The sequence below is a fragment of the Aulonocara stuartgranti genome (assembly GCF_965226115.1).
Source record: "Aulonocara stuartgranti genome assembly, chromosome: 6".
In the NCBI taxonomy this organism is placed as follows: domain Eukaryota; kingdom Metazoa; phylum Chordata; class Actinopteri; order Cichliformes; family Cichlidae; genus Aulonocara; species Aulonocara stuartgranti.
In genome coordinates, this window is record NC_138944.1 from 25315879 (window position 1) to 25329769 (window position 13891).

Below are 13891 nucleotides of genomic sequence, written 5' to 3' on the forward strand. Positions count from 1 at the left end.
ACTGCGACGCCATGACTTCTACTGTAACCCGAGTCCAACCCAAGGAGTTTTTTGGGGAAGAGTAACAAGAACAAGATGGCTGTCCCGGGATGAGAAAACTATATTCTTTTTTTCACGTAAACACGGCATTTTAATGCAGCGGACAGTTCAGTCCAAATACCTATTTATCTAACAACTTTAACCACTTTAAAGGCATCACTTTGAAACGGACGTCGTTTTTCACGGGACTTTTCGGGAAGTTTCTAACGGTTTGTTGAGGGTGGAAACTACTGCATTAGCTATGAGGAGCAGGACATCGTTACTGAGATCTCTTTACCGTGAATTTTACGCACACGGCAAGGTTTTGTGATCTCATTCAATTGGCCATTTGACTAATTTTCTGCTTTATTTGTTTGGTTGTTTTTTAAGGCGTTTAACAGTTTAGTTTGTCACCTCTGAAAGCTTCAGTCACTGCTGTTTATGGGTAACATTTAGCTTTTTCGCATGCCCGCACCATATTATAATAACAAAATACATAAATAAATAATAATAATAGCTGGACCATGAGTTCATCTCGAGTCAGACCCCAGCAGCTGCCTCAGAGCCAGGCTGCTAGGTCGGCAAACAAACTCGACTCAAGTGAAGGGATAGAGATGGAGAACATCCAGCATCAAGACCTGGGTCTCGGTGGAGTCGTAGGCACCCCGTCCCCACCTTCGCGACAGGCGTGGAGCCGGGATAACCCGGGTTTTGAACCAGAGGACGAGATCATGGAAGCAGACTGGCCTCAAGCGAGTCCCGGGAGAAGGTCGGCGTCCACGACCTCCGGCAGCAGCTGCAGCAGCAGCGGTCTGGGTAGCTACAACCGTGGGGGCAGCAGCACCAACATCCCCCGAGGAGGACTCTATCCAACCCCGACTTTGGAGCAGCAAGACAGGCATGGGCACCCCAGCTGTCTGAAGCAGATACTCCAGAAAATCAGAAGTAGGTGACGATTTTTTATTCTTATTGTAAAGAATAACGCCAAAAAAACTTGTACGGTTCACTGACAGTCATGCTATTTTTTTTTTACTAAGTGTTATTTGTGTTTTTACTTTGTAACTGTTAATAAAGACGATGCACGCATAATAAAAAACAATACTTTATTTTCGTCCATTAAAGTAAGGAATCACATATATGTTTGAATTCTGTATGACCACCGCTTTCTTCTCTATTGTTATCAGTAAATCTGAGTTCAATAATTGCACTAATATTGTCCTGATGTGTCATAGCCTTTATTTATCTCATGTATATAAGGTTTTATGCAAAGATGGAAGCCTCGAGTGTTGTCACTCTTCTAAACTTTCCTGAGATAGTTGCACATTTTGTCTCTGTGTAAATGTTGCACGTTAATAGTTAACTGTTTCCTTTGTAGTTCTGTGGGGCACAGAGCTGATGGAGGAGAGTGACAGCAGTCGAGAAAGATACCTCAGGAATGTACTGAGGGAGATGCTCACATATATCGCATTCCTGATCACCATCTGTATCTGTAAGTAAACATGCGAGTCTTGTTGTGTCCTTTAGGAGTAGTTCCTCAGAAGTGACTTATTACTTTGATCATTATTAAGAAATACTTAGGAGATCCCCCTGATAGATAGCATAAATTAAGCTCCAGATAACAGTTGTGGAATGAACTGAAAATGACTCATGGACAGTTTAAAATGTGGCATCTGTCCTGTTGCTGAAAATTTACTTTCCATACTCACAGCTTAATGAGTCTGGCAGAAAATCTAAATTTCAGCATTTGTCAACGGGCATAAATTCAAAAAACAGCACAAATTTCAAATGGCAAAAAGAAGTGGCATGTTTGGGAAGAAAGTTAAAATAAAATAAAAAGAACTCATAGTAAAGTTTTCCCTTCTCTCTTCTTGCTGCAATAAAAAATGCCAAAGTGTGGTTTAGGGTGGATCAGGAAATGATTTCCTGGCAGACACCATTAAGGCTTATTTTGCCAGCCTGAGCCCGACTGTTAAAGGCATTTTCCAGAACTACTGAAAAACTGCAGAGAATAATAATGCATTACAAAATTAAAAGTAGATTCAGCTTAATTTTGAATTTAAATGTTCATAGGGTCCTTACACAGTCAGAGTGCATGTAAACTGTGTCATTGATGCTGGTGCTAATAGAAATTTCCTTCTCTTTCCTGTCATATCCTGATTTGTTCTGCAGTGACCTATGGGATGGTGAGTGTAAATATGTACCATTACACCAAAGTCATGTCTCAGCTTTTCCTGGACACGCGGCTGTCTGCCGGGGACCCCTCTACTTTTAGGAGCCTGTCAACCATGGAGGATTTCTGGAAGGTAAAGTGTAACATTCATCCTGTCGTTGATGTCTTTTACTTTTCTGCAGTTTTGTTATCATTTCACAACATCTCAAGAAAGGAAGGTCATGTTTAAAGGAGTACTTTAAAGTCAACTTTTTCAACTAATGCTTATTTGCTCCCTACTGATGAGATGCATTTGAAGTTTCTGATTTTGGTGATAGTGGTGATTTTAATATTCATGTCTGCTGTGATGCTAAATCCCTGGTCAAGGACTTTCTAAATGTTAATGACTCTTTTAACCTGACACAATGGGTCACTGTCCCCACTCATGAAAAAGGACACATACTGGACTTGGTCCTATCCCAGGGGTTGTATTTGTGCGTTACAGAAATATATTATTTGTTTAACAGCTTCAGTCATCGTTGTTGTTTTTATTTGTTGTTGTTGTTGTTGTTGTTGTTTTTATTGCATCATTGTCGTGCATTTTCCTTGTTTAGTTGCTCTTTAGTTTGTATAGTACTTTGTATATGTAGTATGAGCTGTTGGAAATGTGCTATATAAATAAGTTTGACCTTGATCTTTAGTTTGTGTTAAGCTAAGAAACTTTAACTTTCGGTTCATATTTATCAAATACATGTGAGTGTGGTGTTGATCTCATCTGTGAACTATTTCTTTATTTTAAAAGTGCATGGCAGTTTTAGTCTTGTGAAGTTGGTGTCCATCAGTTCAATCAGTGCAAACTTAGTAATAAACCACACTTTTGATTACAAGAATTAAAGATCTTTCTTCATGCCTTTGTCTGCCCTATACTCTCAGTTCACAGAGGGACCTTTCCTCAATGGCATGTACTGGGAGGTGTGGTACAATAATAAGAGCCTGCCAGAGAATCAGAGTCTTATCTACTACGAGAACCTCCTTCTTGGGGTGCCGCGCCTCCGACAGGTCAAGGTCCACAATGAGACCTGCTCTGTCCATGAAGATCTGAGGGATGAGGTCCAGGACTGCTACAACCTATACACCCTGACCAATGAGGATACTGCCCCCTTTGGTCCCAAGAATGGAACCGCGTAAGTTCATGAGTTTAAATTGGTTACATAAATATGTATCATATGGGATGCAGATATATTACTATCTACATCCTGTATGTTTCTCTCTTGGCCTCTGTCAGGTGGTTGTACACCCCAGAAAGCGAGATGAATAGCAGCAGTTACTCAGGTCAGGTGTCTAAATATGGAGGTGGAGGATATTACCAAGACTTGTCTCGTACCAAAGAGGAGTCAGCCATCCAGCTGCAGGTTCTGAAAGATCACTTGTGGCTGGACAGAGGCACTAGGGCAGTCTTCCTCGACTTCTCTGTCTACAACAGCAACATAAATCTTTTCTGCATCGCCAGGTAAGAATCAATAGCCTTGTCATAAATTATAATGTTGGGTTGTAACAGATTTATTGAGCTGAAACTATAATAACAAAACTACAGATAACATACTTTGAAATCATTATTATAGTTAAACGTAGGTACAAATATCTTCAAGAAAATGCCTAATTTTAATGTTTCCTGAGTTTGCTACTGAAAATTCACAATTTGAAAATAAAATAAAGTAAATCTAAAAATAAATTTGCAGTTTTAATTGCAGCACAGAATAAATTTACTATAGACCCCTCTTTTCAATATATCATTTTTTAGATTTTCCTCTTGTATGACTGGACTATTAGTTTTAAGGTCTTTATAAGCAGAAATGGTGAAAAATGCCCTTAGGTCAAATTGCCTATTTTTGGATTCGATTCTTGAATTTAAACTGAATTTAACAAAAAGTAAAAAGCTTTTAGTATTCTGTTAACTAAAATGTGTGTGGTAGCATATGGTTATCACCCGGTGCCTATCCACATTACTTTGCTGAACCTCAATGGTGGTGACTAGTATGGATGTATACACATGGCTAAATCCAAGAAGGAAGTTGCTGAGGAAAATACTCACCAACTTAAATCTACTTTGCCTTCCATTGTTAATGAGGATTAGAAAACCTAATCATGCTCCTTCCTGACTTATCATCAGCCAGATTCTTGATTTACACACTTTAGTTTGATTTGTTTCCACAACATAACAATGCCAGCTACCGTTGCAATAGCTGACTAAATGTGGTGCATTTGTCAGGTTGCTGGCAGAGTTCCCTGCTACTGGTGGCGTAGTGACCTCTTGGCAGTTCCAGACGGTGCGACTGATACGATACGTGTCCAGCTGGGACTATTTTGTTGGGATGTGTGAAGTGGCTTTCTGCCTATTCATTCTCTATTATGTGGTGGAGGAAGTGTTGGAGATCCGCATCCACCGCCTACATTACTTCAAGAGCCTGTGGAACTGTCTCGATGTTCTTATTGTCACGGTGGGCATCAAGGTTAATTTTAGGATGATTACAAATTTGATTTGATTTGATATTCACAGACTTTCACTTGTTTGTTTCTTTCAGTTGAGCATTGTTGCTATTATTATGAACATAACGAGAACAGCCATGGTTGGAAACCTGCTGAGAGGCCTGTTGGAGAACCACACTGCTCACCCCAGCTTTGAGCCTTTAGCCAACCTGCAGGTTCAGTTTAACAACATGGCTGCGGTTATTGTCTTCTTTTCCTGGGTCAAGGTAAAAAAAAATCTTCTTCCTTTACTTCATTATTCATCCAAGAGACCTTCAAGGAACACTTAGTGGAATTCACCAATGCAGCAGAGTCGACTAATGCGAACACTGTCTCACTTCCTCTCAGCTTTTTAAGTTCATCAACTTCAATAAGACCATGAGTCAGCTGTCCAGCACCATGTCTCGCTGTGCCAAGGACCTCATGGGTTTTGCCATCATGTTCTTCATCATTTTCTTGGCTTACGCTCAGCTGGCCTACTTGGTGTTTGGAACTCAAGTCAACGATTTCAGCACTTTCCAAGCCAGCATGTAAGAGCCTTGAAAATTTAGCTAATGAATGTAGGAACACCTCAAACCAGTGTTATTTCCTATTGTTGTTTAAAATGTTTTATTTGTTTGTTTGCATAGATTTACCCAGTTTCGTATCATTTTGGGAGACTTTAACTTCTCAGAAATTGAAAAAGCTCATCCAGTTGTTGGACCTATATACTTTACAACCTTTGTCTTCTTCATTTTCTTTATTCTCATGGTAAGTAGAGAATCCACGTGATTTGTTAAATAAGTAACCTTTGTTCTGGGTTTTAAAATTAATGCTCAGTTATCCTACAATATTTTCTCTCTTTATTTTTTACATAGAACATGTTCTTGGCTATTATCAATGACACATACTCTGAGGTGAAGGCTGACATGTCCCAACAGAGGTCTGAGATGGAAATGACAGACCTTATTAAGAAGGTATTGAACAACATTTCTATTTCATTGTTATTTGTTATTAAGGCAGATTTCTTTTAAATTGGTTTTGGCTTTGATAATAATAATAATAATAAGTATAAGCATGTACACCTGAAAGTGTGATTTCTTGGGTGTGACTGAATCTTAACAGGGGAAGTATTATGACACACTTTGTCGTCTGTTGTATATTTACTGTGATGTTGTTTGATGCTCATATTAAAGATCAGTTAGGCCATGTCCTCTCACCTGAGCAGGCACCTTGGAACGAATCTGGGCTGTTATGTCGAAGCTTGTATCTAAATAAATAGGGAGAACCATGACTTTCATTTCATCAGTTAGTGGGAAGTAAAAACTCCAGACATCAGAGCTGTGAATTTGGATGTGGCTGAGATGGGGGCAGGGCTTTAAAGCACAACTTCTGTCTTCAAAGAAATGCAAAGAGCAGCCAGTCACAAGAAATTAAGTTTCATAATGATGATGTTATGCGGAAAATGGGCAGACATCAGGTCTTGCTGTGGTGCATTCAAGTGTAAAAACTCTGCTTTGTAGTTTTAACAAAAAGACTGATGCTTTTCTCTTGAATCTATCTGAACCATGTGTGGAGTGTTGGGTGGGCAGTATTTTCTGCTTTTTGTGAGGTTTTTCAGGCTTTCCTTGCTGAGAAAAAGTGGTAGGACTGCAGTTATGTGTTTCTATTGCTGTCCAGAGGTGGCAGAAGTACAGACATTCTGTACTTAAGTATAACTAAAGGGTATTAAAAAATATTCCAGTAAAAGTTGAAGCATTGAGTCAACTTCTTTATTCAAGTAAAAGTAAAAAAGTACAGGCTCTAAAATGTACTCAAAGTAGCTCTTTGAAGGACCTTTCTACCAGTTATTTTTGTGCTAAGCTAACTGAACCTTGTATTATACTAATGGTAAATGGCCTGTATTTGTATAGCGCTTTTACTAGTCCCCTCTAGGGACCCCAAAGCGCTTTACACACCCAGTCATCCACCCATTCACACACTGGTGGAGGCAAGCTACAGTTGTAGCCGAGGCTGCCATATTGCGCCATCAGCCCTTCTGGCCAACACCAATAGGTGAAGTGTCTTGCCCAAGGACACAACGACAGACTGTCCGAGCCGGGGCTCGAACCGGCAACCTTCCGATTACAAGGCGAACTCCCAACTCTTGAGCCACGATCGCCCTATGTATAATGTAATTATAAAATAATATTAGTACATAGAAATACAAACTTTATTTCATTCTACATTGTATTTCTAATAAAGGTACTCAGAGTATAAAAAAATAGCACTATTTTCTGTTTCCTCCATTGTAGAGACTTTGCCTCTAAACTAGAAAATTAGTAGGGAAGAGGCTAAAATGGGATTCAGCAGGTGGGAGAACCTTTAAATCCACCACAGTACAGCAAAGTAACCTGTTTATCCCGCACTAAACTGCAGAGTCTTTTCATTCAATCTTTAAACAACACATTTAGTCTCCCTCTGTTTTTTGCAGCATGTATAACAATGTGAAAACACATGTCACATGGACAGACACGATATTTGATTTTAAAACAAGAGGACTTACATGTAAGCTTTAAAGTTCCAGTTTATGATATCCCACTGAGCAGTCCTTACATTTAAATCCAACCTCGTCTTCCTCTCCTGTCTTTCTTATCTTTCTCCATCTTTGAGTGAAGTTAGTGCTTTCTTTTCTCTCCCTGCTGGACGTTTAATCAGAATCAGAATAACTTTATTATCATTGTCACAGGTACAACAAAATTAAAAGTGGTCCCCGATCAGTGCATCTAGCAACACACTGTGTTTGTTTCAAAATGTAGGGAGTGAAAGTAAAAAGTTGTCAGAAAAAAGACCTACTCAAGTAAAGTACAGGTACCTGAAAATTCTACTTAAGTACAGTAACGAAGTATTTGTACTTTGTTTCTTCACCCCTATGTCGCTGTCAGTATATTATGGAAGAGACTCATTTATATTACTGTAAATGTAATTTGAAATATTTCTCTGGTTTCCTTCCCCCAGAGTTGTAACAAAGCTTTGATGAAGCTGAGACTAAAGAAGACAGCGGTAGATGACATCTCAGACGGTTTGCGTCAAGCTGGGGGGAAACTGAACTTTGATGAACTCCGTCAGGATCTAAAAGGGTGAGGAAACTCTAATTCTGCTAAAATCCCTCAGAGTTGTTGTGCTCAGTTTGTTGAATATAACACTCATGCAGCCTGTCTTCAGTGTGTACTGTCTCTTAATTTCATCAGAAAGGGTCACACAGATGCAGAGATTCAGGCCATCTTTGCCAAATACGATCAGGATGGTGATCAGGAGCTGACAGAGCATGAACACCAGCAAATGAGAGATGACCTGGAGAAAGAGAGAGTGAGTGAAGTCCCAAGCTTTTATTTTTACCATTTGGTAAAACAAGAAAAGAGTGTTATTTCAGTAACTGATCAGACAATCTGCACATAAGTGCAACAATGCAGCCACAACAGCAGATGTTCAGTGTGTCTCTGCTCATACGCTAGGAGGACTTGGATCTGGAACGCAGTTCGCTGACTCGACCCAGCAGTGGGCGGAGCTTCCCTCGTACCCAGGATGACTCAGAGGAGGACGACGATGAGGACAGTGGTCACAGCTCTCGACGTCGTGGCAGCAGCTCTGGGGGTGTCTCGTATGAGGAGTTTCAAGTGTATGAAGTTTTTTTTTTTCCTTCCTCAGATTTATCAGTAAATGATATTTAAAGAAATAATAATAATAAATAAACTGCTGGGCAGACTCAGTTAGTAGAGAAAGGACCATGGTGATAACTGGATGTAAGCATGGAATGAAGTCTAATTGATGACAGTTTTTGGTGATTGTGAAACATTGGAACATCCTGAAGTATAGGTTAAACTTGCGCAGCATGAAAACATTTTGCCAGGAACAAATAATTATTTTTTAAATATATTTTTATTATATTAATGAACACATAGTCTTGACAGATTTCCTAAGAGTGTTGGACAGACTAAAGGCGAAGTTTATTGTCAATTCCAGAAACTAAAACAACAACAACAAGAAGCTGCAAGTTCAAGTTTAGATCTAAGGTCCAGATTTATTACAGATTTGTTAACTGTCAGTATTTATTATAGTAAGTTAAATATTTATTCGTAACAGTAGCTGTGTCTGTCAGTGAACTACAACTCTACTGTATTAAATTTATGTGGTTGATGACAATAAATAGATATCAATCAGGCATAACATAATAACCAGATGCCTAATATTGTTCCCCCCTATTGAGACATGGACTCCAATAGACCCCTAAAGGTGTGGTATCTGCAGATTCGTTATGTTCTGTTAGTCACGAGGTGCAGCCTCCATGAATCGGAGTACTTTGTCTAGCACATCCCACAAATGCTTGATTAGACTGAGATCTGGGGAATTAACTTATTCAGTAATTTGAGCTATAGTAGCTCATCTGCTGGATCAGATCACACCACATGCATCGGGCCAGCCTTCACTCCCCACATGCATCATTTTGGCCTTACCATCTATCATCCTGTCACTGGTTCACATTGGGCCACTTTTGATAGTTACTGACCACTGCAGACCAGGAACACATCACAAGAGCTGCAGTTTTTGTCCAGCTTGTCCCTTGTCAGACTCACTCATATCTTTATGCTTGCCTATTTTTTGTGCTTCTAACACGTCAATTCTGAGGACAAAATGTTCACTTCCTCCCTAATATATCCCACCCACTAACAGGGGCCATGATAAAGAAATGCCCGATCGGTGTATATGCAGCACTGGACATTAGCGAAACTGCATCTGTATTACTGCAGATGTGTTAGCATCGTCCCTTTGCATATCTGCCAACACGTGCTGTACACAAAGACTGATAATGTAATAATGATTTAATTTTGTCATCAGCTAAACTCATCAGCTAATGTTGGCAGGCAAAAATGGGTATTGTGTGTCACGTCGTAGTATTTCATGCTGTTCTGAGTGATAGCAGCTGCAGCGCTATATGACATTTAACAACAAGAGAGAAAATCATTCTTTGTTGTGCAGGCTGGTGAGACGCGTGGACAGGATGGAGCACTCTATCGGCAGCATAGTGTCGAAGATCGATTCAGTGATTGTCAAGCTGGAAGTCATGGAGAGAGCTAATCTTAAAAGAAGAGACGTGGTGAGCAGGCTGCTGGATGGAGTCATGGAGGTGAGGTGTTAATATGTTATTATGTTAATAATGTTATCACATGACTGAATGCGTCATTTGTAGTGTTGACTTATGGCTGAATTGCACCCTGCAGCTCCCCTCAGTTGAGTTTTAAAACTGTATTCTAGTTTTTGAGGTTTTTAGGTATTTTTTATTGTTTGGTTCATCACTCTCAGTCACTCCCTCGAACAGTGATGAACACTGTGGTGAACACTATCGAACATTTAGGATTTAAGCAAGAGTCTTTTTTTTTTTTTTAAGTACTTGCCTTACATTCAGGAAGAAGCTCAGAATGAGTTATTATAAGTTAACTGGATAAACTCACGAGATGAATACGTGTGGGTTGAGCTGACGTTAACATAGTTTGACATTTAATCTGTTTCCGTTTGTCAGGATGAACATCTGGGGCGGGACACAGACACACACAGAGAGCAGATGGAAAGGCTCGTCAGGGAGGAACTGGAGCGCTGGGAGTCCGATGATATGGTCTCACAGGTCAGCCACCCACAGCCGGCCACTCCTGTTGGCCCGCGGCCTCGCCCTTCCTCGTCCTTGTCCACCGACGGCCTCGACACAGGCGTGAATGGGAGCAGCCATGTGTGAAGACTTGGCATGCTGAACTCTGCAAAGAAACTTTATTGGATCCTAACTTAATATGTGGGTCTTTGTTTTGCAGCAGAATGTGCTAAAGCTCATGGAAGGTGTTTAACTTACTCGACATATTAGAGAGGAAGTCAAATGCACCTCACCTGGTATACACAAATGCACTGAAAGAGAGAGGCTGTCACATGCAAAGGGTCTTTACTCAGTCTCACGTATTATTTTGACAGATGACGAAAGGTAAACAAAACAGACAAGGTGCTGAGGAACAGTGAAGGATTTAATCATTACACCACAGTATTACACACGCATGTACCAGCGAGCAAGTATATTCAGAATTCAGTGTATGATTTTAATATTACATGCTTTCGATCGCTGTATGCACAATTATTAGCATTTACACAAAAGCCCTTTCTATGAATAATAATGTTGCTGATTACTTTTTTCATCATTTTAATATGCAGTAGGTACAAGCGTGGCACTTCCTGTCACATTTACTCATCCTTCCAATGAATTAGCTTATCGTTTTATGATACATATTGTAACTTTAAACAAACTTCGATTTGGAGTGCATCCAGTGTTCATGGGAAACCCATGCATTATTTTTCCTTTTTAAAAAAAAAAAAATCTGTTGTGCCAAATAAAGTGTTATCAAAATACATCAGGGGGACTTTACTTGGTTTTATCTCACTTTACAAGAAAACATATATATAAAAAGAGAGAGAAATCACATATTATATACAGTATTACAGATGAGTCATTATTTCAAAGCAGAATCAAATAATAGTCATACTGTCTACTGATCTGAACAGAAAATAAACTGCACCCACAAACTTCCCTGAGACTGGTTCTGTTGGAGGTTTTTTCCTGTTAAAAGGGAGTTTTTCTTTTCCACTGTCTCCAAGTGTTTGCTCATAGACGGTAATGTGATTATTGGCTTTTCCTTGTATTATTTGTAGGTCTTTACCATACAAATTAAAGCGCTTTGAGAAAACTGTTGTTGTGATTTGGTGCTATATAAATAAAATTGGAGTGAACTGAAAAGTAGGCCAAAAGTCATTTTGGATTTGTCTAAGAACGAGAAAGTTTAGATGCAGCAGTTTTAGTACATTGACATTTATTTGCAAATGATGTTAAATTAAAAGATATTTTACACATTTTAAGGTTTTCAGTAACCAAAATTTGGTTTGTACTTCAAATTCTTCCATATACACTGATTTAAAGTTACGCAAAAAAAAAAAAAAGTTTCTTATTTCAGGAGAATTTATATCATGGTTTTGGTGTGTGGTAACTACACTAAGGTTTATAACTGTATTAATAATAATTAATGCATTAATAATAATAAAAAAACACAAGACCAAAAGTTACATGAAGATCTTTATACATGGTATGAAAAAACTAACAGAGTATAAATGTATTACAGAGTTTTGCTTTGGAAAACAGATAAAGCCACTTGATGTAATGCTTTAATGTCTACAATTACAAATGATCAGCTTTTAATTATATTATGAAAAATTAATAGCACAATTAAATAAGTATAATTTGGAAACTTTAATCAAAACAACTGGGTTACAAAGGTATTGGGAAAAAGTCACAAACTGACAAATGCTGCAGAAGTAAATATTAATAAACAGCTTTGAAAGTTTACTTTGAGGCCAGTATACTTTTTAATTTCTACACTTTTTCACTTTGGAAAATTCACAATTTTATCCTATAATTTGAAAATATTCTGTCTAGTTTGTTTTGGACTCACAATTTTTTATACCCACAAAGATTTTATCCAGACTAAACTTATATAACAGTAAACAAAGGAACCAACAACTAGGTTTTGATATTTTGGGAAACAGCCATACTTGCTCACTTGGTATACTGGTACTTTTATATCTGCACAATAAATACACACACTGGCATCTCCACTAGGTTGCTAGTACTGGGTTGGACCCCTTTTGCCTTCAGAGCTGCTTTAATTCTTTGTTGGGGAGATTTAAAAAGGAGCTGGAAATTTTCCTCACAGACTTTGGTCTATACTGACATGATAGCATCACACAGCTGCTGCATATTTGTCAGCTCACATCAATCTCCCATTCCACCACGTCCCAAATATAGTGTACTGGATTCAGATCTGCTGACTGTAGAGGTCATTCGAGCACAGCGAACTCACTGTCATGTTAAAGAAACCAGTTTGAGATGATTTGAGTTTTGTGATATGGTGTGTTATCCTGCATGAAGCAGCCATCAGAAGATGGGTACACTGCGATCCAAAAGGGACAGGGTGAGCAACACAGGTAGGCTGTGATGTGGTCTTCTGCTGCTGTAGTCCACCTGCTTCAAGGTTTGTCATGTATTTACAGATGCTCTTCTGTACACTTTGATTTTAACAAGTTGGATATTGTTGAATGTCTGACCTCTGCGATCAAGAAGGCATTTTCACCCAGAGACCTGCTGCTCAATAGATATTTTCTATTTTTTCTGTAAACCCTAGAGATAGTTGTGTGGGGAAAATCCCAGTAGATCAGTAGCTTCAGAAACACTCAGACCAATCCATTTAGTACCAAAAACCATTTCATGTTCAAGTTAAATCACCTTTCCTCTATATTCTGATGCTCTGTTTGAACTTTAGCAGGTCATCTTGTTCATGTCTGCATGCATCAATGCATTGAGTTGCTACCATGTGATTGATTAGGACAACCTTAATCAGTATTTTTATTCATCTTTAGGCATGAAAAAAAGATTTTTGAACTTCATTTTTTAAACGTGTATTTTTCAAATAGTTTTTTACATGACAACATCACCTTTAGAGTGAGCGGCAGGGTATGGAGTGACACATCAGTGTCCAATGTAGTGGTTTATGTGCAAGTGTACCATCAACACTGATATGAATACAAGAAAACAGTGTTTGAATAGCTGTCCACTGTAGTGACCACTATGCGTAAAAGGGTTAATGAGCAGCTGAACACAACACACAATAAGATTTTATGAGCTTTACAGGGAGACTAATGGTAAAAACGTGAACTCTAGAAAAGTTTAGCTAGCTGTTTTCGGCTGCTTTCAGCTTTTTATTTCAGTATTTGCACTTGTACTCTAACTTTCTCGCTTCATTATATGCTAAAGATATGAGGGCAGTGTAAAATAAAACTAAACCCCCAATATATAAATGTAGCTTTAATTGTGCTATTTCTGAGCACAAGATCTATCAGTGCTGGTACATTAAAGTAAAAAACCGATAACGCATTAAGTAAATTTCTTGATGAAGCGAAGCTTCAGATAGGCAATGATGAGAAATATGATCATCATAACAGTCAAAGCTACATGATTCTCCCACAGACCCCAGCAGGTGTAGTCTATGCCCAGGTACTCCAGATACTGCTCTCCTGTGCATCTGAAATGAGGCATGTTCAAACTGGTCAGATATTAGAGCCACAATACAACATGTTGTTAACCAGTAAGACAGAACT

General features: G+C 38.8%; 2 protein-coding genes across 3 annotated transcripts in view; one reads left to right on the top strand and one right to left on the bottom strand.

Annotated features, from left to right (window-relative positions):
- On the top strand, positions 1 to 11097 carry pkd2 (polycystic kidney disease 2). 2 transcript variants are annotated; one of them, XM_082537558.1, is made up of 15 exons: positions 1 to 963; positions 1394 to 1507; positions 2188 to 2321; positions 3101 to 3351; positions 3453 to 3677; positions 4437 to 4665; positions 4750 to 4920; positions 5042 to 5223; positions 5323 to 5443; positions 5551 to 5649; positions 7670 to 7791; positions 7903 to 8020; positions 8170 to 8330; positions 9689 to 9836; positions 10230 to 11097. In XM_082537558.1, the coding sequence occupies exons 1-15, from the start codon at positions 543 to 545 to the stop codon at positions 10437 to 10439; spliced, it is 2706 nt and encodes a 901-aa protein (XP_082393684.1). In that variant the 5' UTR covers positions 1 to 542; the 3' UTR covers positions 10440 to 11097. The 2 variants fall into 2 exon arrangements, with proteins under 2 accessions (XP_082393684.1, XP_082393683.1); XM_082537557.1 differs by having other exon boundaries at positions 2 to 963; positions 8167 to 8330.
- Positions 11046 to 13891, bottom strand: part of abcg2d (ATP binding cassette subfamily G member 2 (JR blood group)) — an 18905-nt gene continuing 16059 nt past the window's right edge. Inside the window, exon 16 of the mRNA XM_082537559.1 lies at positions 11046 to 13815. Coding sequence (XP_082393685.1) covers positions 13668 to 13815 — 148 coding nt within the window. The 3' untranslated portion in view covers positions 11046 to 13667. The remainder of the gene's footprint in view (positions 13816 to 13891) is intronic.